Consider the following 23,133-nt stretch of genomic DNA (forward strand, 5'->3'; position numbering starts at 1 on the left):
AAGTTTGAATATCCAGAAAGCTTCTCTCTTATAGAGGAGCTTCTCTCTATCTTCTCCTCTCTGTGGTTGTCTAACCAATTCAATTGCTTGTCACTTGAATGAAGTAATGTCTTTGTTGTGTACATGTATAAAATTATAGGCTAGTGTAGAGCATTCCGTTCCACGCCTGATGTTGCTAAGGGGCTCTCTAATACGTGACCTCACCTCTCTTGTGGTGAGTCCCATGTATTGACGTTTACAAACCGTGCACGAAATTAAATATATTATATAGCCCATAGAACAATTTATACATTTGGATGTCTCAAATCTCTGTCCTGTGGTGTATGACTCGAAGAATCTAGTTACTCTAATTGTATCACATGCTTTGCATAATGGACTGTTACATCTAAAAGTTCCTTTATGTATCAACCAGGAACTTCTATGTGTCTGGTTTGGTATCTTTGTGGGTGAGAGTATGTTACCTATAGTCATACTCCTGGTATATGAAAAATTACAGCCTCTTTCTATTATTGGTTTTAACCTATCATCTGCTCTCAAAATTTCCAAGTTTTTCCTTATTATATCACATACGTTCATATACTGATTGCTGTGGTTTGTTATGAAGTGTACCTGTCCTTTCTTGTTTTCCCTAGCCCTTTTGGATGCTAATAGTCCCTGTCTATCTACTTTGTCTACTTGAGATTTGGCTTTCCTGATCACAGACCTAGGGTAGCCTCTCTCTTCCAATTGTAGAGATAAGGTATTGCATTCTTGTTTATAATCCTCCTCTTTGGAACAATTCCTCTTCATCCTATGGAATTGTCCCTTGGCTATTGCCATGGAGATGTGTTTGGGATGATTACTTTTTGCATGTAATAGATTGTTTTTAGTTATTGGTTTTCTATATGTTTTAGTTTGTATATAGCCTTTCTCCACATCTCCAATCAGTGTGATATCAAGATAATTTATTTTTATTGGGTCACATTCCATGGTGAATGTTAGGCTAATTTTATTGCAATTAAGGTATTCAAGAAAAGCAGAGATTTCTTCCATAGGGCCATCCCATATAAGGATCAGATCATCTATAAATCTTCGAAATAATTTTATCCTATCCCTATATATGTATATTTGTAGTCGCCAATGTCATAAATATTTCAGGTCTAGACCTTACACCTGCACAATACCAAGTTTTAAATTATGGTCTAGGGTTTGCACCCTCATGTAAGTTTAACATCTTTGACACTCTAATTGATGTGAATAGGCTTATTAGGACCCTAACATTAAGGAGACACTTTGAAACAGAGGTAGAGGAACAACAAAATGTGGCAGGATCTGTTAGGGGGACAAATGTCAACAACATACTTGATATAGCTAATTTTGATGAACTATTTACTATTAAAGATTTAAAACCAATAATAGAAAGAGGCTGTAATTTTTCATATACCAGGAGTATGACTATAGGTAACATACTCTCACCCACAAAGATACCAAACCAGACACATAGAAGTTCCTGGTTGATACATAAAGGAACTTTTAGATGTAACAGTCCATTATGCAAAGCATGTGATACAATTAGAGTAACTAGATTCTTCGAGTCATACACCACAGGACAGAGATTTGAGACATCCCAATGTATAAATTGTTCTATGGGCTATATAATATATTTAATTTCGTGGACAGTTTGTAAACGTCAATACGTGGGACTCACCACAAGACAGGTGAGGTCACGTATTAGAGAGCACCCTAGCAACATCAGGCGTTGAAAGGAATGCTCTGCACTAGCCTATCCTTTTATACATATACACAACAAAGACATTACTTCATTCAAGTGGCAAGCAATTGAATTGGTTAGACAACCACAGAGAGGGGGAGATAGAGAGAAGCTCCTCTATAAGAGAGAAGCTTTCTGGATATTCAAACTTGGTACTAGGGTGCCAGAAGGATTCAACTCTAAATGTGATCTTATCAACCATTGGGAGAAGTAAGAGTGCAAGAAACAACCTTGAGGTGAACCAGGAGCTATACAATGTAATCGTAAGCCTACATAGGGTATTAAAAATGAAAGCGTAAAGATAGCGTATTTGTCCCCATAGCCTCCCCAAGAGAAGTATTAGAATTCCATACAAATTTAGGAGGAATACAGTAGAATAACTTATAAGAATATGTCCTCTTTAAATATCAATATCGGGGTCAGTGCATGGTAATTGAGGAAACAGGGATTAAATATATGGAATCGGAAATTTGACTAAATTAATAGTAGACACATTTAGGTCCATGGTTAACCTTACTTTTTTCAAATAGGACCATACCACACTCTAAGAGTAGAATTACATCCACTATTATATCATCAGGCAGACTTAAACATAATGGGAAGATTCATAGAACTCTTAAGATTTGAGCTGCATAATAGAACGACCCCTATTGTATGTCCAGTTAACTACTAGGATTGATAGCAAACAGTATATATTGATGTAGGAGTATAATTTTGAACAAATACATAACCAGCAGAAATATATATAAAATACATAGCAAAGGGATATTTAATCTATTTATCTGCACGTTCAGGTTCAAGGAAGGGAATTTAGGTGAATCTATATACAGTTCTGTAATTATATACATTATAACATAGGTCATAGATAAGGACTGAGAGAAGTGTAATAGTAAGATAAAAAAGTATGACTAAAATAGTCAATTACTTCATGCCATATTAAGTATATAATCAGTCAACACTAAACATACACAGAAGGAATAGTTAGTTTTTATGAATGAGACGCTACGAAATTAATGTACCAGCTTATCTCAGAGAGGGCACATAAGAAACAAGCCCACATTATCAGCCAATAGCATTGGTAGAATTAGCACAGAGAATGACCAATCACGAAATGAGGGGTGTGTAGTAGCCAGCCAATCAGTGTAACAGGATCACATATAAAACAAGACAGGTACAGCACACAATATGTATGATTACGGTAACCACCGAAACGCGTCATGTGAGGGGGTACCTGTCATATCTTGCATTTTAACTCTTGCCTGTAGGTGCTTTGACAATTGTCAATATTAAGTTGTGCTGTTGTTACGCTCTTTTTGCATCTAATAAAGAGTGTCATTGTGGAAGGAGGAGCTGGCCTGGATATTCTTTTTCTGTTTTGTTACACTAAAACCTAACATTACAATAAAATAACATAAATTAAATTAATAAAATACAATTATCTAAATTACAAAAAAAAATAAACACTAAATTAGACAAAATAATAAACGAAATTATCAAAAATAAAAACGAATTACTCCTCATCTAATAGCCCTATCAAAATAAACCCCCCTCAAAAAAAAACAACCTAGTCTACACTAAACTGCCAAGGGCCCTTAAAAGGGCCCCTTTGTGGGGCATTGCCCCAAAGAAATCAGCTCTTTTACCTGTAAAATAAAATACAAACACCCCCCAACAGTAAAACCCACCACCCACACAACCAACCCCCCCCAAATAAAATTCTATCTAAATAAACCTAAGCTAACCATTGTCCTGAAAAGGGCATTTGGATGGGCATTGCCATTAAAGGGGCATTTAGCTCTTTTACGGTGCCCAAACCCTAAGCTAAAAATAAAACCCACCCAATAAACCCTTTAAAAAACCTAACACTAACCCCTGACGATCCACTTACAGTTTTCGAAGACCGGACATCCATCCTCATCCAGGCAGCAGAAGTCTTCATCCAAGTGGACAGAAGTCTTCATTGAAGCCAGCAGAAGTCTTCATCCAAGCGGGCAGAAGTCTTCATCCAGACGGCATCTTCTATCTTCATCCATCCGGCGCGGAGCGGGTCCATCTTCAAGACATCCGGCATGGAGCATCCTCTTCTTCCGATCGTTGCTGGATAATGAAGTTCACTTTAAGTGACGTCTCCCAAGATGGCGTCCCTTAAATTACGATTGGCTGATTGTCAGGGTGCCAGGAATCAGACTGAGACGAGAAGTGCAAAAATAATCACACCTTTATTAATAGCAAAAAATAATAAAAAAGTCCACAAGTCAAATAACAAGCCAGGAGTCAAAACCAGAGCTGGTAGTCAGACAAGCCGACTCAGGAGCCAAAGCGAATAGTCAGACGAGCTGGAATCAGAACCAAGGAAAACAGCATATTCAGGAACAAGCCAGGGATCAAGAAACAGGAAGGACGTCAGGCAGCCAGGTAATACACAGGAACTCTCACAAACAGGTCTGAGACAATGCAAAGGCAAAGCATACTGAACAGAGGCCCTTTAAATAATAAGTGATGACATCACAATTCTGAGACTGCATCCTGTTTCACACGGATGATGCACACCAGTTTGGCCATAAAAGGAAGTGCAGGAAATGAGCAGCATCCCCCACAATGCACCATAGTCAGCAGGAGAGGTGAGTAAAATGGCTGCCAGCAGCACATGGCAAACAAAACAGGGAAAAAACCCTGACACTGATAGAATTCTATCAGCCAATAGGAATTAAAGGGGAAAAATTATATTGGCTGTTGCAAACAGCCAATAAGATTGAGCTTTCATCCTATTGGCTGATCCAAACAGCCAATAGGATTGAGCTTGCATTCTATTGGCTATTCCAATCAGCCAATAGAATGCGAGCTCAATCCTATTGGCTGATTGGATCAGCCAATAGGATGAAAGCCCAATCCTATTGGCTGATTGCAACAGTCAATAGGATTTTTTCCCCTTTAATTCAATCGGAATGTAAGGGACGCCATCTTGTATGACGTCACTTAAAGTGAGCTTTATTTTCCAGCGACGATCGGAAGAAGCGGATGCTCCACGCCAGATGTCTTGAAGATGGACCCGCTTCACGCCGGATGGATGAAGAAAATGCAGTCTGAATGAAGACTTCTGCCCGCTTGGATGAAGACTTCTGCCGGCTTCGATGAGGACTTCTGCCCACTTGGATAAAGACTTCTGCCGCCTGGATGAGGATGGATGTCCGGTCTTCGAAATTGTAATTGGATCGTCGGGGGTTAGTGTTTATTGGGTGGGTTTTATTTTTAGCTTAGAGTTTGGGTACCGTAAAAGCTAAATGCCCTTTTAAGGACAATGCCCATCCAAATGCCCTTTTCAGGGCAATGGTTAGCTTAGGTTTATTTAGAAAGAATTTTATTTGGGGGGGGTTTGGTTGTGTGGGTGGTGGGTTTTACTGTTGGGGGGTGTTTGTATTTTATTTTACAGGTAAAAGAGCTGATTTCTTTGGGGCAATGTCCCACAAAAGGCCCTTTAAGGGCCATTGGCAGTTTAGTGCAGGCTAGGTTTTTGTTTTTATTTTGGGGGGCTTTTTTATTTTGATAGGGCTATTAGATTAGGAGTAATTCGTTTTTTATTTTGTGTAATTTAGTGTTTATTTTTTTTGTAATTTAGATAATTGTATTTTATTAATTTAATTTATTTAAATTTTTTGTAATGTTAGGTTTTAGTGTAAGGCAGATTAGGTTTTATTTTACAGGTAACTTTGTATTTATTTTAACTAGGTAGCTAGTAAATAGTTAATAACTGTTTATTAACTAGTCTACCTAGTTAAAATAAATACAAAGTTACCTGTGAAATAAAAGTAAAACCTAAGATAGCTAACTATTAAGTTATTTTGTAGCTATCTTAGGTTTTATTTTACAGGTAAGTATGTATTTAGTTTTAAATAGTTATTTAGGTAATAATTGTAAAGTTTTTTTAGATTTATTTTAATTATATTTAAGTTAGGGGGTGTTAGGGTTAGGGTTATGTTAGGGTTAGATTTAGGGGTTAATATATTTATGTAGTGTTAGTGATGTGGGAGGCCAGAGGTTTAGGGGTTAATAACTTTAGTATAGTGGCAGTGACATTGGAGGCGGCAGATTAGGGGCTAATAAGTGTAGATAGGTGGCGGCGATGTTAGGGCCAGCAGATTAGGGGTTAATAAATTTATGTTGGATGCGGCGATGTTGGGGGCGGCAAGATTAGGGGTTAATAACTGTAATGTAGGTGGAGGCGATGTTAGGAGCGCCAGATTAGGTGTTAATAACATTATGTAGGTTGCGGCGATGTCGGGGGCGGCAGATTAGGGGTGTTTAGACGTTTTTTTTATGTTAGGGTGTTAGGTTTAAACATAACTTTTTATTTCCCCATAGACATCAATGGGGCTGCGTTACAGAGCAAGTGTAAGGCTTTTTTTTTCTGGCTCTCCCCATTGATGTCTTTTTGTTTTTAAAGCCTGTTGCCATTTTTGAGTGCTTTTTTGAAATTTGAAAATATGGATCAATAAAACGTTTTTGCTTTTTAAAGGATCGCAGTGTTTCTACCTGTTTCTTATGCCATTATTTACACACTGCTTGATCCTTGGAGTTGGAGGACAAAGCCATCAGGAACCAAGACACTGAGACAGCCCGGCTTACCTGCAGGACGAATAGCCGATCGTGGATAGCGAATGCTCGATTGGGATACACTGACGTGTGACGTCACACGCTGAACAGTGCAACGCAGCATGGAGCGGAGAGCAGGCCAGTGCCTGGGAGCTGTTGAGGATTCCCGATTGCGGTCATCGTATGCAAGCTTTGTGTTGCCCAGATTAGGAGACGGAGTGAGCGGTGAGCCTGCATACATATGAGCCAGAGGAACGGCAGTCAGGTGAGCGATCCGCATGGACTTTATATGTCTCCCAGAATATCTGAGGCTAAAACACATGTATAAGTATAAATTTATATGAACGGACACTAATACCGCTTTAAGGGATCCTTGCATACCGGGGGCATTGAGTTTCAATAGTGTCTGTGAAAATTACTTTTTCATCTTGAGTGCAATCCTTGAGTTCTAGGGAGGGAATATTTGTTCATTCTTCATTGGCTTTTGTGTTTATCTCTCTCTGAGACTTGGATTGTAGCTGTCCTCAATATATCCATATCTTTGGTGCACATATATAGAAGTGGCCAAACGTTAATAGCAGCTATGGCAACTGAGCTTTTTTCATTAAAGTCTGTCTCTGATTTGGACTCAGAAAGATTGACCCTAGAGGATACCTTTGTTAAGCAGAAAGAGCTATTATCTATCAGTGATGTATTCCTGGCTATGGAGCGCACCCTAATAAGAGAGTACAAAATATGGTGGGACCAAAGAGCATTGGAGAAATATTTGACCCTGGACTTGATACCTAGAGGACTGAGAATGCACAAGTTTCCCACTTTCCAGGTTGAGGGCCCTGAATTTATACAAGAGTGGAATGATATACTTAGTGACTGCTCTAAAAGACTCATGCAACTTATTATAAAATTCAAACAATGCCAACTGGTTAAAATCAGAGAGGAGCTGAATAACATACAGATACAGCTGAATGAGTTTTTAGAGCACCCTAAGTATATTGATTTTGATAAATTACTAAGTGATACAATTGTAAAGTTCAGGGGGGAGATTGATAACTTTAAACTCAAGAAGTTTACAAGGGATAACACTGATTACATCAATAACAAAGTCTGTACTTGGTATAATAGGTCTGGCTCTAGAGCAAACAGACCCAGATTTAGAAGGAATAAAAACACCTCCAAAATGGGAACAGTGGGGGAAGGTAAAAAAGGTGACATTTTCAGACAAAGATAGTACAGATGAGGAACAGGATTATAGATGAGATGAGTATGGTGCTGGTGATTCTAATGGTAACTCAGGTGATGAAGTACAGGTCACTACAACAAAGAGTGTTTTAAAGAAAACAACAGATATGTCACGAAGTTCAGGTCATAGATTGACAGGGAGTGACAGTAAAGCCACCAATGCTAAAAAGGGTAACACCACAGATAGACGACAACAGGAGTTTTTCAGTGATAGTGAAGGTGACATTCGACCACCAGCCTTTGTGCCTCAGACCACAGAGGTAAGCCAGGGGCAGGTTTTCCAGTCAGGCCCAAAAGGAATAGAAGAAGGCGGAAGCATAGGCCCAGGAGAAAAGGTAAAGGCCAGGGCCTAACCCAAGAGAAATGCACGCAACAAATACAAAGTTTAACTGTCATTAACCTATCTGAGATTGAATTAACTGATATACAGATAGAGGTGTTGAGTTTGGGATTGGGATTTGTTCCCACCAATAAATTTAATCTTTTTGAAACCATTGTAGATATCAATAGACTTGTGAGGGATTTAACCTTGAAAAACTTATTTTGGGGTTCAGAAACTCCAGATGGGATAAGGGATATTGAGGTAAGCACCAACACACAAGATAACTGATGTTATGTTAAGTCCACCAAACATATCCAACATAATAGATTTTAAAGAAGGGATTGATTATTTGACCCTTCATGAATTAGAGACTTTGAGTATAAGGCCGGATGATCAGGTTAAGACTAATCATATAGGGTTTAAACCCCAGTCTATTTTTTACCCCACTAGAACTAGAGGACCCTTTATTGAGGCTTTCCATCGCCGGGTTGAAGAGGACCTGGTCAAACTTTCGGAACAAAAGGATAAGGTCCCATATAATCTGAGTTTAACTCATAAGTTGGCGCTTGACCAACTTGGAAAAAGAGGGGACATTGTTATCAAGCAGGCAGATAATGGGGGCTGTATTGTTGTGATGGGAAGAGATAAATACATTGAGGAGGCATTACGGCAGCTGACTGACACCCAGATATACAGAGAATTAAGCTATAACCCCACAGAGAAGTTTGGGATAGAGCTAAGACATCTACTGGATGACGGATTGATGAAGGGAATAATTGACCAGGAAACATTTGAATATCTAATGGTACAGAAGCCTGTTATCCCTATTTCCACAGCAAGCACCCCTGTTACCTACAGTTGTTTGGATCCATCCATCTCTGTTCCCCTGGTGACGTCAGCACTTCCGCATCAGCAGCGGCTTGGATTGTGTGTTCGACAGAAGCCTGTTATCCCTATTTTCCATCACCTCCCCAAGGTACATAAGACCTTGGTGGAGGTGAAAGGTAGACCCATAGTCTCGGGAATAGGGTCATTATTTGATAAGTTGTCAGGTTGGATAGAGTCCCTTTTACAACCAGTCATTCACTTCTTACCCTCCTATCTAAAGGATACTACCCATCTCATTAAAGTTATGGATAATGTTGAGTGGGACAGGGATTGTAAGTGGCTAACAGTTGACGTAGTTGGCCTGTATTTGGCCATCCCTCATGATCATGACATTGAAGCCATAAGATATATGCTACAACATTTTAGCAACTATCATGAGGATCTGATTGAGTTTATAGTGGAAGCCCTTACTTTCCTTTTGACACATAACTATTTTAAATTTGAACACACTTTTTATCTCCAAAGACGTGGGACAGCGATGGGGGCAAATTTTGCCCCATCATACGCCAACCTTTTCATGGGTTGGTGGGAGCTGTCCCACGTCTTTGGAGATAAGAACTCATTCAGGGATAGGATCAGATCGTATAAAAGGTTTATAGATGACCTCCTTTTCGTCTGGGTGGGGGAGGCTACAGAGATACAGGATTTCTTGGCTTACCTCAATTCAAATGAGGTGGGACTTGAATTCACTGCACAAATAGAAGTCAACACCATACCCTATTTGGATGTGGAACTTAGGGGGGATACGGTAAATGGGAGAATTTCTACTACCTTGTATCGTAAGCCTATAACATCAAACTCCTTGCTTCATGCAAGGAGTAACCATCCCCGTCATACAGAGTTTGGGGTGGCCAAGGGGCAGTTCATGAGGATTAAGCGGAACTGCTCCTTGGAAGAAGACTTCAATAAGGAAAGGGAAATTTTGAAATGCCTTCTGGCAGAAAGAGGTTACTCACGTAAGGTAATCAATAGAGCCCATCTAGAGGTCAGTAGAATGAATAGAAATTAAATACTAATGGGGGTTAAAAGCAGACAGAGGAGTGTTCATGACTCAAGTAGACCGACACTGGTCACTACTTTTAGCCCTCAGTTTAATGATATCACTAATATAATTAATAAGCACTTGCCAATACTTTCAGCAGAGGACAGTTTGAAAGATTATGTGTCAAGGGTTGCAATTTTGTCTCCAGGAGAGCATGCACAATAGGCAATCTGGTGGCACCCAGTGTATTGAACGATAAAGAGAGGGCCAACAGTAGTTGGCTAAGTGTTAGAGGGCATTTTAAATGTCAATTTTCCAAATGTATAGCATGCCAGTACAGCAGGGTTACGTCCACCTTTCAATCCAAAACGACCAATCGGGTCTTTAACTTGACTAATTGTACCAACTGTAGAACCACTTTCATGGTCTATTTGGTAGAATGCTCAGCGTGCAACAGACAATATGTAGGTTGCACGACTAGGGAAGTCCGCTCTAGGATAAGGGAGCATTTAAATGACATCTCTCAGATAGCTCTGGCCTCTCACAACACTTTATAGCCATCCATGGGAGTGATATTACGTCGCTCTCATGGCAGGTTATAGAGTGCGTTCGAAACCCCCCAAGAGGTGGGGACAGAATGGCACGACTAATGCTACGTGAAGCCTTCTGGATTTTTAAATTAAGAACTAGGAGACCCCAGGGCTTCAACATTGATGGGGATGTCATTAATTTCTGGAAGCGATAATAGCATAATGTTCTGCACACTCCTTCACAGATCATTATAGTGACATATGTTAGGACCTCTTTATAGGTTTAGGATCACGACATATTAACATTTTCCACATATAGCAACGTGAATGGAGAAAGCTATATTTGAATAGGATAAGGACAGAAGCACAAAAATTAAATTGGTTGGTTTTGAGATTTAAAAGTTATTACCACACATAGTTTATAATGTTCTTTGTCCTTACAAAGCTTTAAATATAAAAGTGGATAATGTGTTAACATGTTTTAGAATGCCAAAGATGTTATTGGCATATTTCCAATGTGAATGAGATATTTTCAGTGAGGACATATAAGGAGGTACTGAAAGGGTTAATCCTTAGAAACTGAGATCCAATAGGGAGTCAGCTTCAGGTACTTAAGACAGGAAACAGGGAGAGCCAGTCATGTCCATGATTAAGGAACTACCGAAACATGTAGGACAGACTGGTTCCTGAACATGAGCCTGAATCTTTGAACTTTTTGTTTTTAAAGCCTGTTGCCATTTTTGAGTGCAGTGTTTCTACCAGTTTCATATGGGGAAATCACGCCTGAGCATGTCAAAGCAGCGCTTGTATTTGGGTGAGTTATGGAGCTCAACGCCACCATATCGCCCGCACAAGCCAGGTTTTTTAAAACCTGTAATAGCAGCGCTATAGGGAGGTGAAATACCACTGCTTCTGTGGCGGTCGTTAATTTCCCTATAGCGCTGAAAACTCGTAATCTAGCTGACAGTTATTGTTTTTCCTCGAGTGCCTTCATCTCTCTTTAAAGCTGTTCTCTTATTTTAAAGCGCCAGTTGGTCAAGCTCTAGTCAGCGTCTTGGCGTTTAGGTTTTCTCACACCCTGTGATGGAAGTGCATTGTTCTACACTATTCATGTGGTCTTTTTATATAGGCTATATAACTGTGTATAAAAATGTAAAGCTGCTGCCCTTTGTCATGCGCGCTAACCTGAAGCTCACAATGTCACTAACCTATGAATGCACATTGCTTTTTTCTCAGGGTGCAAGAACACCTACACTCCAACAGGACCGCACCCAGTATGGAGATGCAGAGCTTCACCATCCAGGGCCTGTAAGGAGTTAAAATAAAGAAAATGGCTCTGAACAAAGCTGCAAAGATAGGAGGAAAAAAAAAAACAATAACACAGTGAGTTACCATTCTGATGAAGTTGTGTCCAGCAAATGAATGTCCCTTTAATAGCGCCAAATAAATAGTTTGCTCTTCTTAAAGGGACATTCCGGTCAAAATTTAATTTCACAAAGAAGAAATACATCTTAAAATACAGGGAGTGCAGAATTATTAGGCAAGTTGTATTTTTGAGGATTAATTGTATTATTGAACAACAACCGTGTTCTCAATGAACCCAAAAAACTCATTAATATCAAAGCTGAATAGTTTTGGAAGTAGTTTTTAGTTTGTTTTTAGTTATAGCTATTTTAGGGGGATATCTGTGTGTGCAGGTGACTATTACTGTGCATAATTATTAGGCAACTTAACAAAAAACAAATATATACCCATTTCAATTATTTATTTTTACCAGTGAAACCAATATAACATCTCAACATTCACAAATATACATTTCTGACATTCAAAAACAAAACAAAAACAAATCAGTGACCAATATAGCCACCTTTCTTTGCAAGGACACTCAAAAGCCTGCCATCCATGGATTCTGTCAGTGTTTTGATCTGTTCACCATCAACATTGCGTGCAGCAGCAACCACAGCCTCCCAGACACTGTTCAGAGAGGTGTACTGTTTTCCCTCCTTGTAAATCTCACATTTGATGATGGACCACAGGTTCTCAATGGGGTTCAGATCAGGTGAACAAGGAGGCCATGTCATTAGATTTTCTTCTTTTATACCCTTTCTTGCCAGCCACGCTGTGGAGTACTTGGACGCGTGTGATGGAGCATTGTCCTGCATGAAAATCATGTTTTTCTTGAAGGATGCAGACTTCTTCCTGTACCACTGCTTGAAGAAAGTGTCTTCCAGAAACTGGCAGTAGGACTGGGAGTTGAGCTTGACTCCATCCTCAACCCGAAAAGGCCCCACAAGCTCATCTTTGATGATACCAGCCCAAACCAGTACTCCACCTCCACCTTGCTGGCGTCTGAGTCGGACTGGAGCTCTCTGCCCTTTACCAATCCAGCCACGGGCCCATCCATCTGGCCCATCAAGACTCACTCTCATTTCATCAGTCCATAAAACCTTAGAAAAATCAGTCTTGAGATATTTCTTGGCCCAGTCTTGACGTTTCAGCTTGTGTGTCTTGTTCAGTGGTGGTCGTCTTTCAGCCTTTCTTACCTTGGCCATGTCTCTGAGTATTGCACACCTTGTGCTTTTGGGCACTCCAGTGATGTTGCAGCTCTGAAATATGGCCAAACTGGTGGCAAGTGGCATCTTGGCAGCTGCACGCTTGACTTTTCTCAGTTCATGGGCAGTTATTTTGCGCCTTGGTTTTTCCACACACTTCTTGCGACCCTGTTGACTATTTTGAATGAAACGCTTGATTGTTCGATGATCACGCTTCAGAAGCTTTGCAATTTTAAGAGTGCTGCATCCCTCTGCAAGATATCTCACTATTTTTGACTTTTCTGAGCCTGTCAAGTCCTTCTTTTGACCCATTTTGCCAAAGAAAAGGAAGTTGCCTAATAATTATGCACACCTGATATAGGGTGTTGATGTCATTAGACCACACCCCTTCTTATTACAGAGATGCACATCACCTAATATGCTTAATTGGTAGTAGGCTTTCGAGCCTATACAGCTTGGAGTAAGACAACATGCATAAAGAGGATGATGTGGTCAAAATACTCATTTGCCTAATCATTCTGCACTCCCTGTAGATACAAATTTGCAATAAAGATGTATTGGAAAAATGCTTTAGTGAAAGATACACCTGTGTTTGTGTTAGTATTTTTCTCTGTACATGCATGTGAAGCATAACTAGATATTCTCAGTGCACCAGCATTTAAAATACTGCAGCTGCTCAGGGCACCAGTGGGGCTTGTCATGTCAGCAATGAACAAATTGAGTCATTACCAGATGGTACAACCACCTTAGGCTCTCTGAGCAAGTGCTGTGTTTACAATGCTGGTGCACAGTGCATACTTAAATACACATTTGAAACAGGCACATCTTTTATTAGAAGCATTTTTGTTAATACATGTATATTACAGAATTCTATACAAAACTGAAATGCATCCACGTGGATTCAGTTTTGGCTGGAATGTCCCTTTAATTCTGCTGTTATCAGGCTAATAGTGCGCTCTCATTAATTACCCTAGTATAAGCTCCAGATTGGCTAGGAGCTTCTTAGCAGCACAATCTAAGACAGTGTAATCATCTTACTGCTCTCTTTATACAAAAGCTGGAGCATTCAGCGTTTTTAAGTCGGCTTTTTGAAAGGTGCTTTTGTTTTTTACAACTTCCACTGTCAACCACAGCATTTTGTTTATTCGCACTACCTAGTGCCAACTCTTTGCAGTGCATTATTTTTTTGCAGGGACTTTTATATTTCTTTAAGAAATAAACACATCTCTCTGTAGTTATAACACTGCATATTATTACATCTGTGAAGCTTACTGCACCATGTATATACATTTAACTGTGGAGACCTTCAACTCCCTCCTAAGGGTTTTTAGTGAGAAGTAAGAAGGACAATTGCACAGAAATCAGAGTGTCAGACAACCAGGGACAACACTGAGGAAGAAATAAAAGTGTGGAGGGTGGGAATTAATCACATTTGGGGGGGGGGGGGGGGATAAGGGTAACAAAAGATCAAGTTCTATTTGCAGCCTGCTCTACATTCAGCATATTGATGACATGTAATAATTATGTATCTAATGGGTTAAAATATTTTGTTCTTGGTTCAGTGCCTGCAACATGATGGTATTTTGCAGCTATTCTATCATTTGGATAACAACCCTTAAGTGGCAGAGTGATACATGTGCTATGCCTCTTTCTCTCCTATAATAAGAGGACTCATCTCTTGTGAATTCAGTTGTCTATTTTTCGGAAGTAGCTGGAAAAATGCCACCAGTTTCCAGGGACTGAACCAAGAACAAGACATTTACTGGACCTATAAGCACAAAATAATAGGTCATGCACAGCTTAGCTCAGTATGCATTAAAGACCTTGTTCTATCGGAAGACATAAGCTTACTGTTTGTGGATGTACAACATTGTGCTTAAACACCTAACAAACAACCAGTTGGGATCTACATAACGAAGGGAACACAACTCCAAAACTCAAGACATGCTGGACACCAAACTAAGACCTAGTCAAGTCTTGACACTTGATAAACCCATTGCTTATATGAACAAACACAAGAAGAGGACTACATCTAGAACCAAACACAAGAATAGGATGACGTAATCCAGATCTAAGAATGAGAACCATCAGATAAGACAAGCACCAAGAACACAGACTACAGGAATGCCCAAAATGAAGAGTTAACTCTTGGAACTAACAAATGCAAACTGCTATATATTATTGTATGGCAATAGTATTGTAGCCAGAACAGAACTACCTCTAGACTACAGGGTAACACAGGCACAAAACTGTACACAGAACCAGAGCGCTAAGATCTATAACCAAAACAAGGCACAAAGTAAGCGTTCCTGAAGAACGGATCACAAATATGTAAGCAGAACTGCTTCACAAGTAAGCACCATATACACAAGAAGTGACAATGACAGAGAAGGGTAACTGGTTAAATTGTCATTTCAACTGAGAAGCAAAAAAGACAAGTGACAGTTACAGGTTAAAGATAAAGTCCTATAGGGAATAAAGAGATTAAATGACAATGATATGTTTAAATCAGGTATTGTCACTAAATACTTACGTTTTAACGTAGGGATCAGAATATCCATTAACATCCATGGCTGCTAGGTGGGCACAGCGTACAATCCCAACCACAAGCCCACCACTCTCTGTACTATACTTTAGGGACAACAGGATCCGTCCCCTCTCTTCCAGCTCCCACTCCTGACAGCGCTCCAGCTAACAAGAGATATGGACAGGTTTAGTGTAAGATCTTGTGTACACTGAATATAGTGATGTTAATACAGAGTGCTGTGTGTGCAGGTATAGACAGTGAGCTGTAGGTAATACAGTATATCATATGAGCAGAGTGCTAGGGTTAATACAGAGTGCTGTGTGTGCAGGTATAGACAGTGAGCTGTAGGTAATACAGTATATCATATGAGCAGAGTGCTAGGGCTAATACAGAGTGCTGTGTGTGCAGGTATAGACAGTGAGCTGTAGGTAATACAGTATATCATATGAGCAGAGTGCTAGGGCTAATACAGAGTGCTGTGTGTGCAGGTATAGACAGTGATCTGTAGGTACTACAGTATATAGTGTGAGCAGAGTGCTAGGGTTAATACAGAGTGCTGTGTGTGCAGGTATAGACAGTGAACTGTAGGTAATACATTATATCATATGAGCAGAGTGCTAGGGTTAATACAGGGTGCTGTGTGTGCAGGTATAGACAGTGAGCTGTAGGCAATACAGTGTATTATATGAGCAGAGTGCTAGGGTTAATACAAGGAGCTGTGTGTGCAGGTATAGACAGTGAGCTGTAGGTAATACAGTATATCATATGAGCAGAGTGCTAGGGTTAATACAGAGTCCTGTGTGTGCAGGTATAGACAGTGAGCTGTAGGTAATACAGTATATAATGTGAGCAGAGTGCTTGGGTTAATACAGGGTGCTGTGTGTGCAGTTATAGACAGTGAGCTGTAGGTAATACAGTATATAGTGTGAGCAGAGTGCTAGGGTTATTACAGGGTGCTGTGTGTGCAGGTATAGACAGTGAGCTGTAGGTAATACAGTATATCATATGAGCAGAGTGCTAGGGTTATTACAGAGTGCTGTGTGTGCAGGTATAGACAGTGAGCTGTAGGTAATACAGTATATCATATGAGCAGAGTGCTAGGGTTATTACAGGGTGCTGTGTGTGCAGGTATAGACAGTGAGCTGTAGGTAATACAGTATATCATATGAGCAGAGTGCTAGGGTTAATACAGAGTGCTGTGTGTGCAGGTATAGACAGTGAGCTGTAGGTAATACTGTATATCATATGAGCAGAGTGCTAGGGTTAATAAAGAGTGCTGTGTGTGCAGATATAGACACTGAGCTGTAGGTACTGCAGTATATAATGTGAGCAGAGTTCTAGGGTTAATACAGAGTGCTGTGTATGAAGGTATAGGCAGTGAGCTGTAGGTAATACAGTATATAATATAAACAGAGTGCTAAGGTTAATACAGAGTGCTGTGTGTGCAGGTATAGACAGTGAGATGTAGGTAATACAGTATATCATGTGAGCAGAGTGCTAGGGTTAATACAGAGTGCTGTGTGTGCAGGTATAGACAGTGAGCTGTAGGTAATACAGTATATAATATGAGCAGAGTGCTAGGGTTAATACAGGGTGCTGTGTGTGCAGGTATAGACAGTGAGCTGTAGGTAATACAGTATATCATATGAGCAGAGTGCTAGGGTCAATACAGAGTGCTGTGTGTGCAGGTATAGACAGTGAGCTGTAGGTTATACAGTATATAGTGTGAGAAGAGTGCTAGGGTTAATACAGGGTGCTGTATGTGCAGGTATAGACAGTGAGCTGTAGGTAATACAGTATATAATGTGAACAGAGTGCTAGGGTTAATACAGGGTGCTGTGTGTGCAGGTATAGACAGTGAGCTCTAGGTAATACAGTATATAATGTGAGCAGAGTGCTAGGGTTAATACAGAATGCTGTGTGTGCAGGTATAGACAGTGAGCTGTAGGTAATACAGTATATTATATGAGCAGAGTGCTAGGGTTAATACAGGGTGCTGTGTGTGCAGGTATAGACAGTGAGCTGTAGGTAATACAGTATATCATATGAGCGGAGTGTTAGGGTTAATACAGGGTTCTGTGTAGGCAGGTATAGACAGTGAGCTGTAGGTAATACATTATATCATATGAGCAGAGTGCTAGGGTTAATACAGAGTGCTGTGTGTGCAGGTACAGACAGTGCGCTGTAGGTAATACAGTATATCATATGAGTAGAGTGCTAGGGTTAATACAGAGTGCTGTGTGTGCAGGTATAGACAGTGAGCTGTAGGTAATACAGTATATAATGTGAGCAGAGTGCTAGGGTTAATACAGAGTGCTGTGTGTGCAGGTATAGACAGTGAGCTCTAGGTAATACAGTATATTATATGAGCAGAGTGCTAGGGTTAATACAGAGTGCTGTATGTGCAGGTATAGACAGTGAGCTGTAGGTAATACAGTATATTATATGAGCAGAGTGCTATGGTTAATACAGTGTGCTGTGTATGCAGGTACAGACAGTGAGCTGTAGGTAATACAGTATATCATATGAGCAGAGTCATAGGGTTAATACAGAGTGCTGTGTGTGCAGGTATAGACAGTGAGCTGTAGGTAATACAGTATATTATATGAGCAGAGTGCTAGGGTTAATACAGAGTGCTGTATGTGCAGGTATAGACAGTGAGCTGTAGGTAATACAGTATATTATATGAGCAGAGTGCTAGGGTTAATACAGGGTGCTGTGTCTGCAGGTATAGACAGTGAGCTGTAGGTAATACAGTATATTATATGAGCAGAGTGCTAGGGTTAATACAGAGTGCTGTATGTGCAGGTATAGACAGTGAGCTGTAGGTAATACAGTATATTATATGTAGGGTGACCATATTGCCGCTTTAAAAAGGGACACATATGAAAAATACATATGTCAGGGTTGTTTTCAGGGGTGGTTTAAAGAAATGTTTTGTATAAGAACCCTGACACATGTATTTTTCATATGTGTCCCTATTTAAAGCAGCAATATGGTCAGCCTAATTATATGAGCAGAGTGCTAGGGTTAATACAGAGTGCTGTGTGTGCAGGAATAGAAAGTGTGCTGTAGGTAATACAGTATATAATGTGAGCAGAGTGCTAGGGTTAATACAGGGTGCTGTGTGTGCAGGAATAGACAGTGAGCTGTAGGAAATAAAGTATATCATATGAGCAGAGTGCTAGGGTTAATACAGAGTGCTGTGTGTGCAGGTATAGACAGTGAGCTGTAGGTAATACAGTATATAATGTGAGCAGAGTGCTAGGGTTAATACAGGGTGCTGTGTGTGCAGGTATAGACAGTGAGCTGTAGGTAATACAGTATATTATATGAGCAGAGTGCTAGGGTTAATACAGAGTGCTGTGTGTGCAGGTATAGACAGTGATCCATAGGTAATACAGTATATAATGTGAGCAGAGTGCTAGGGTTAATACAGAGTGCTGTGTGTGCAGGTATAGACAGTGATCCATAGGTAATACAGTATATAATGTGAGCAGAGTCCTAGGGTTAATACAGGGTGCTGTGTGTGCAGGTATAGACCATGAACTGTATGTAATACAATATATTATATGAGCAGAGTGCTAGGGTTAATACAGGGTGCTGTGTGTGTGCAGGTATAGACCGTGAGCTGTATGTAATACAGTTTATCATATGAGCAGAGTGCTAGGGTTAATATAGGGTGCTGTGTGTGCAGGTATAGACAGTGAGCTGTAGGTACTACTGTATATAATGTGAGCATAGTGCTAGGGTTAATACAGGGTGCTGTATGTGCAGGTATATCAGTGAGCTGTAGGTACTACAGTATATAATGTGAGCAGAGTGCTAGGGTTAATACAGGGTGCTGTGTGTGCAGGTATAGACAGTGAGCTGTAGGTAATACAGTATATCATATGAGCAGAGTGCTAGGGTTAATACAGAGAACTGTGTGTGCAGGTATAGACAGTGAGCTGTAGGTAATACAGTATATCATATGAGCAGAGTGCTAGGGTTAATACAGGGTGCTGTGTGTGCAGGTATAGACAGTGAGCTGTAGGTAATACAGTATATAATGTGAGCACAGTGCTAGGGTTAATACAGGGTGCTGTGTGTGCAGGTATAGACAGTGAGCTGTAGGTAATACATTATATCATATGAGCAGAGTGCTAGGGTTAATACAGAGTGATGTGTATGCAGGTACAGACAGTGAGCTGTAGGTAATACAGTATATCATATGAGCAGAGTGCTAGGGTTAATACAGGGTGCTGTGTGTGCAGGTATAGACAGTGAGCTGTAGGTAATACATTATATCATATGAGCAGAGTGCTAGGGTTAATACAGAGTGATGTGTATGCAGGTACAGACAGTGAGCTGTAGGTAATACAGTATATCATATGAGCAGAGTGCTAGGGTTAATACAGGGTGCTGTGTGTGCAGGTATAGACAGTGAGCTGTAGGTAATACAGTATATCTTGTGAGCAGAGTGCTAGGGTTAATACAGAGTGCTGTGTGTGCAGGTATAGACAGTGAGCTGTAGGTAATACAGTATATCTTGTGAGCAGAGTGCTAGGGTTATTACAGGGTGCTGTGTGTGCAGGTATAGACAGTGAGCTGTAGGTAATACAGTATATAATGTGAGCAGAGTGCTAGGGTTAATACAGGGTGCTGTGTGTGCAGGTATAGACAGTGAGCTGTAGGTAATACAGTATATCATATAAACAGAGTGCTAAGGTTAATACAGAGTGCTGTGTGTGCAGGTATGGACAGTGAGCTGTAGGTAATACAGTATATCATATGAGCAGAGTGCTAGGGTTAATACAGAGAACTGTGTGGGCAGGTATAGACAGTGAGCTGTAGGTAATACAGTATATCTTGTGAGCAGTGTGCTAGGGTTAATACAGAATGCTGTGTGTGCAGGTATAGACAGTGAGCTGTAGGTAATACAGTATATCATATGAGCAGAGTGCTAGGGTTAAAACAGGGTGCTGTGTGTGCAGGTATAGACAGTGAGCTGTAGGTAATACAGTATATTATATGTAGGGTGACCATATTGCCGCTTTAAAAAGGGACACATATGAAAAATACATATGTCAGGGTTGTTTTCAGGGGCGGTTTAAAGAAATGTTTTGTATAAGAACCCTGACACATGTATTTTTCATATGTGTCCCTATTTAAAGCAGCAATATGGTCAGCCTAATTATATGAGCAGAGTGCTAGGGTTAATACAGAGTGCTGTGTGTGCAGGCATAGAAAGTGTGCTGTAGGTAATACAGTATATAATGTGAGCAGAGTGCTAGGGTTAATACAGGGTGCTGTGTGTGCAGGAATAGACAGTGAGCTGTAGGAAATACAGTATATCATATGAGCAGAGTGCTAGGGTTAATACAGAGTGCTGTGTGTGCAGGTATAGACAGTGAGCTGTAGGTAATACAGTATATAATGTGAGCAGAGTGCTAGGGTTAATACAGGGTGCTGTGTGTGCAGGTATAGACAGTGAGCTGTAGGTAATACAGTATATTATATGAGCAGAGTGCTAGGGTTAATACAGAGTGCTGTGTGTGCAGGTATAGACAGTGATCCATAGGTAATACAGTATATAATGTGAGCAGAGTGCTAGGGTTAATACAGAGTGCTGTGTGTGCAGGTATAGACAGTGATCCATAGGTAATACAGTATATAATGTGAGCAGAGTCCTAGGGTTAATACAGGGTGCTGTGTGTGCAGGTATAGACCATGAACTGTATGTAATACAATATATTATATGAGCAGAGTGCTAGGGTTAATACAGGGTGCTGTGTGTGTGCAGGTATAGACCATGAGCTGTATGTAATACAGTTTATCATATGAGCAGAGTGCTAGGGTTAATATAGGGTGCTGTGTGTGCAGGTATAGACAGTGAGCTGTAGGTACTACTGTATATAATGTGAGCATAGTGCTAGGGTTAATACAGGGTGCTGTATGTGCAGGTATATCAGTGAGCTGTAGGTACTACAGTATATAATGTGAGCAGAGTGCTAGGGTTAATACAGGGTGCTGTGTGTGCAGGTATAGACAATGAGCTGTAGGTAATAAATTGTATTATGTGAGCAGAATGCTAGGGTTAATACAGAGTGCTGTGTGTGCAGGTATAGACAGTGAGCTGTAGGTAATACAGTATATCATATGAGCAGAGTGCTAGGGTTAATACAGAGAACTGTGTGTGCAGGTATAGACAGTGAGCTGTAGGTAATACAGTATATCATATGAGCAGAGTGCTAGGGTTAATACAGGGTGCTGTGTGTGCAGGTATAGACAGTGAGCTGTAGGTAATACAGTATATAATGTGAGCACAGTGCTAGGGTTAATACAGGGTGCTGTGTGTGCAGGTATAGACAGTGAGCTGTAGGTAATACAGTATATCATATTAACAGAGTGCTAAGGTTAATACAGAGTGCTGTGTGTGCAGGTATGGACAGTGAGCTGTAGGTAATACAGTATATCATATGAGCAGAGTGCTAGGGTTAATACAGAGAACTGTGTGGGCAGGTATAGACAGTGAGCTGTAGGTAATACAGTATATCTTGTGAGCAGTGTGCTAGGGTTAATACAGAATGCTGTGTGTGCAGGTATAGACAGTGAGCTGTAGGTAATACAGTATATCATATGAGCAGAGTGTTAGGGTTAATACAGAGTGCTGTGTGTGCAGGTATAGACAGTGTCAATATAGCAGAGCTAGGTAAATCACAGTGTATGATATATAAGCAGAGTGCTGTAGGTAATACATTATATAATGTGAGTGCTAGGGTTAATACAGGGTGCTGTGTATGCAGGTATAGACAGTGAGCTGTAGGTAATACAATATATCACATGAGCAGAGTGCTAGGGTTAATACAGGGTGCTGTGTATGCAGGTATAGACAGTGAGCTGTAGGTAATAGTGTGAGAAGAGTGCTAGGGTTAATAGAGGGTGCTGTGTGTGCAGGTATAGACAGTGAGCTGTAAGGAATACAGTATATAATATGAGCAGAGTGCTAGGGTTAATACAGGGTGCTGTGTGTGCAGGTATTGACAGTGAGCTGTAGGTAATACAGTATATCATATGAGCAGAGTCATAGGGTTAATACAGGGTGCTGTGTGTGCAGGTATAGACAGTGAGCTGTAGGTAATACAGTATATCATATGAGCAGAGTGCTAGGGTTAATACAGAGTGCTGTGTGTGCAGGTATAGACAATGAGCTGTAGGTAATACTGTATATCATATGAGCAGAGTGCTAGGGTTAATAAAGAGTGCTGTGTGTGCAGATATAGACACTGAGCTGTAGGTACTGCAGTATATAATGTGAGCAGAGTTCTAGGGTTAATACAGAGTGCTGTGTATGAAGGTATAGGCAGTGAGCTGTAGGTAATACAGTATATAATATAAACAGAGTGCTAGGGTTAATACAGAGTGCTGTGTGTGCAGGTATAGACAGTGAGATGTAGGTAATACAGTATATCATGTGAGCAGAGTGCTAGGGTTAATACAGAGTGCTGTGTGTGCAGGTATAGACAGTGAGCTGTAGGTAATACAGTATATAATATGAGCAGAGTGCTAGGGTTAATACAGGGTGTTGTGTATGCAGGTATAGACAGTGAGCTGTAGGTTATACAGTATATAGTGTGAGAAGAGTGCTAGGGTTAATACAGGGTGCTGTGTGTGCAGGTATAGACAGTGAGCTGTAGGAAATACAGTATATCATATGAGCAAAGTGCTAGGGCTAATACAGGGTGCTGTGTGTGCAGGTATAGACAGTGAG

General features: G+C 40.4%; 1 protein-coding gene across 1 annotated transcript in view; it reads right to left on the reverse strand.

Moving 5' to 3' along the window:
* The window catches only part of DOC2A (double C2 domain alpha), a 160,498-nt gene that overhangs the window by 55,316 nt on the left and 82,049 nt on the right, over positions 1–23,133 (reverse strand). The window contains exon 7 of the mRNA XM_053694322.1: positions 15,387–15,544. Coding sequence (XP_053550297.1) covers positions 15,387–15,544 — 158 coding nt within the window. The remainder of the gene's footprint in view (positions 1–15,386; positions 15,545–23,133) is intronic.

This window comes from Bombina bombina, chromosome 11, assembly GCF_027579735.1.
Source record: "Bombina bombina isolate aBomBom1 chromosome 11, aBomBom1.pri, whole genome shotgun sequence".
In the NCBI taxonomy this organism is placed as follows: Eukaryota; Metazoa; Chordata; class Amphibia; order Anura; family Bombinatoridae; genus Bombina; species Bombina bombina.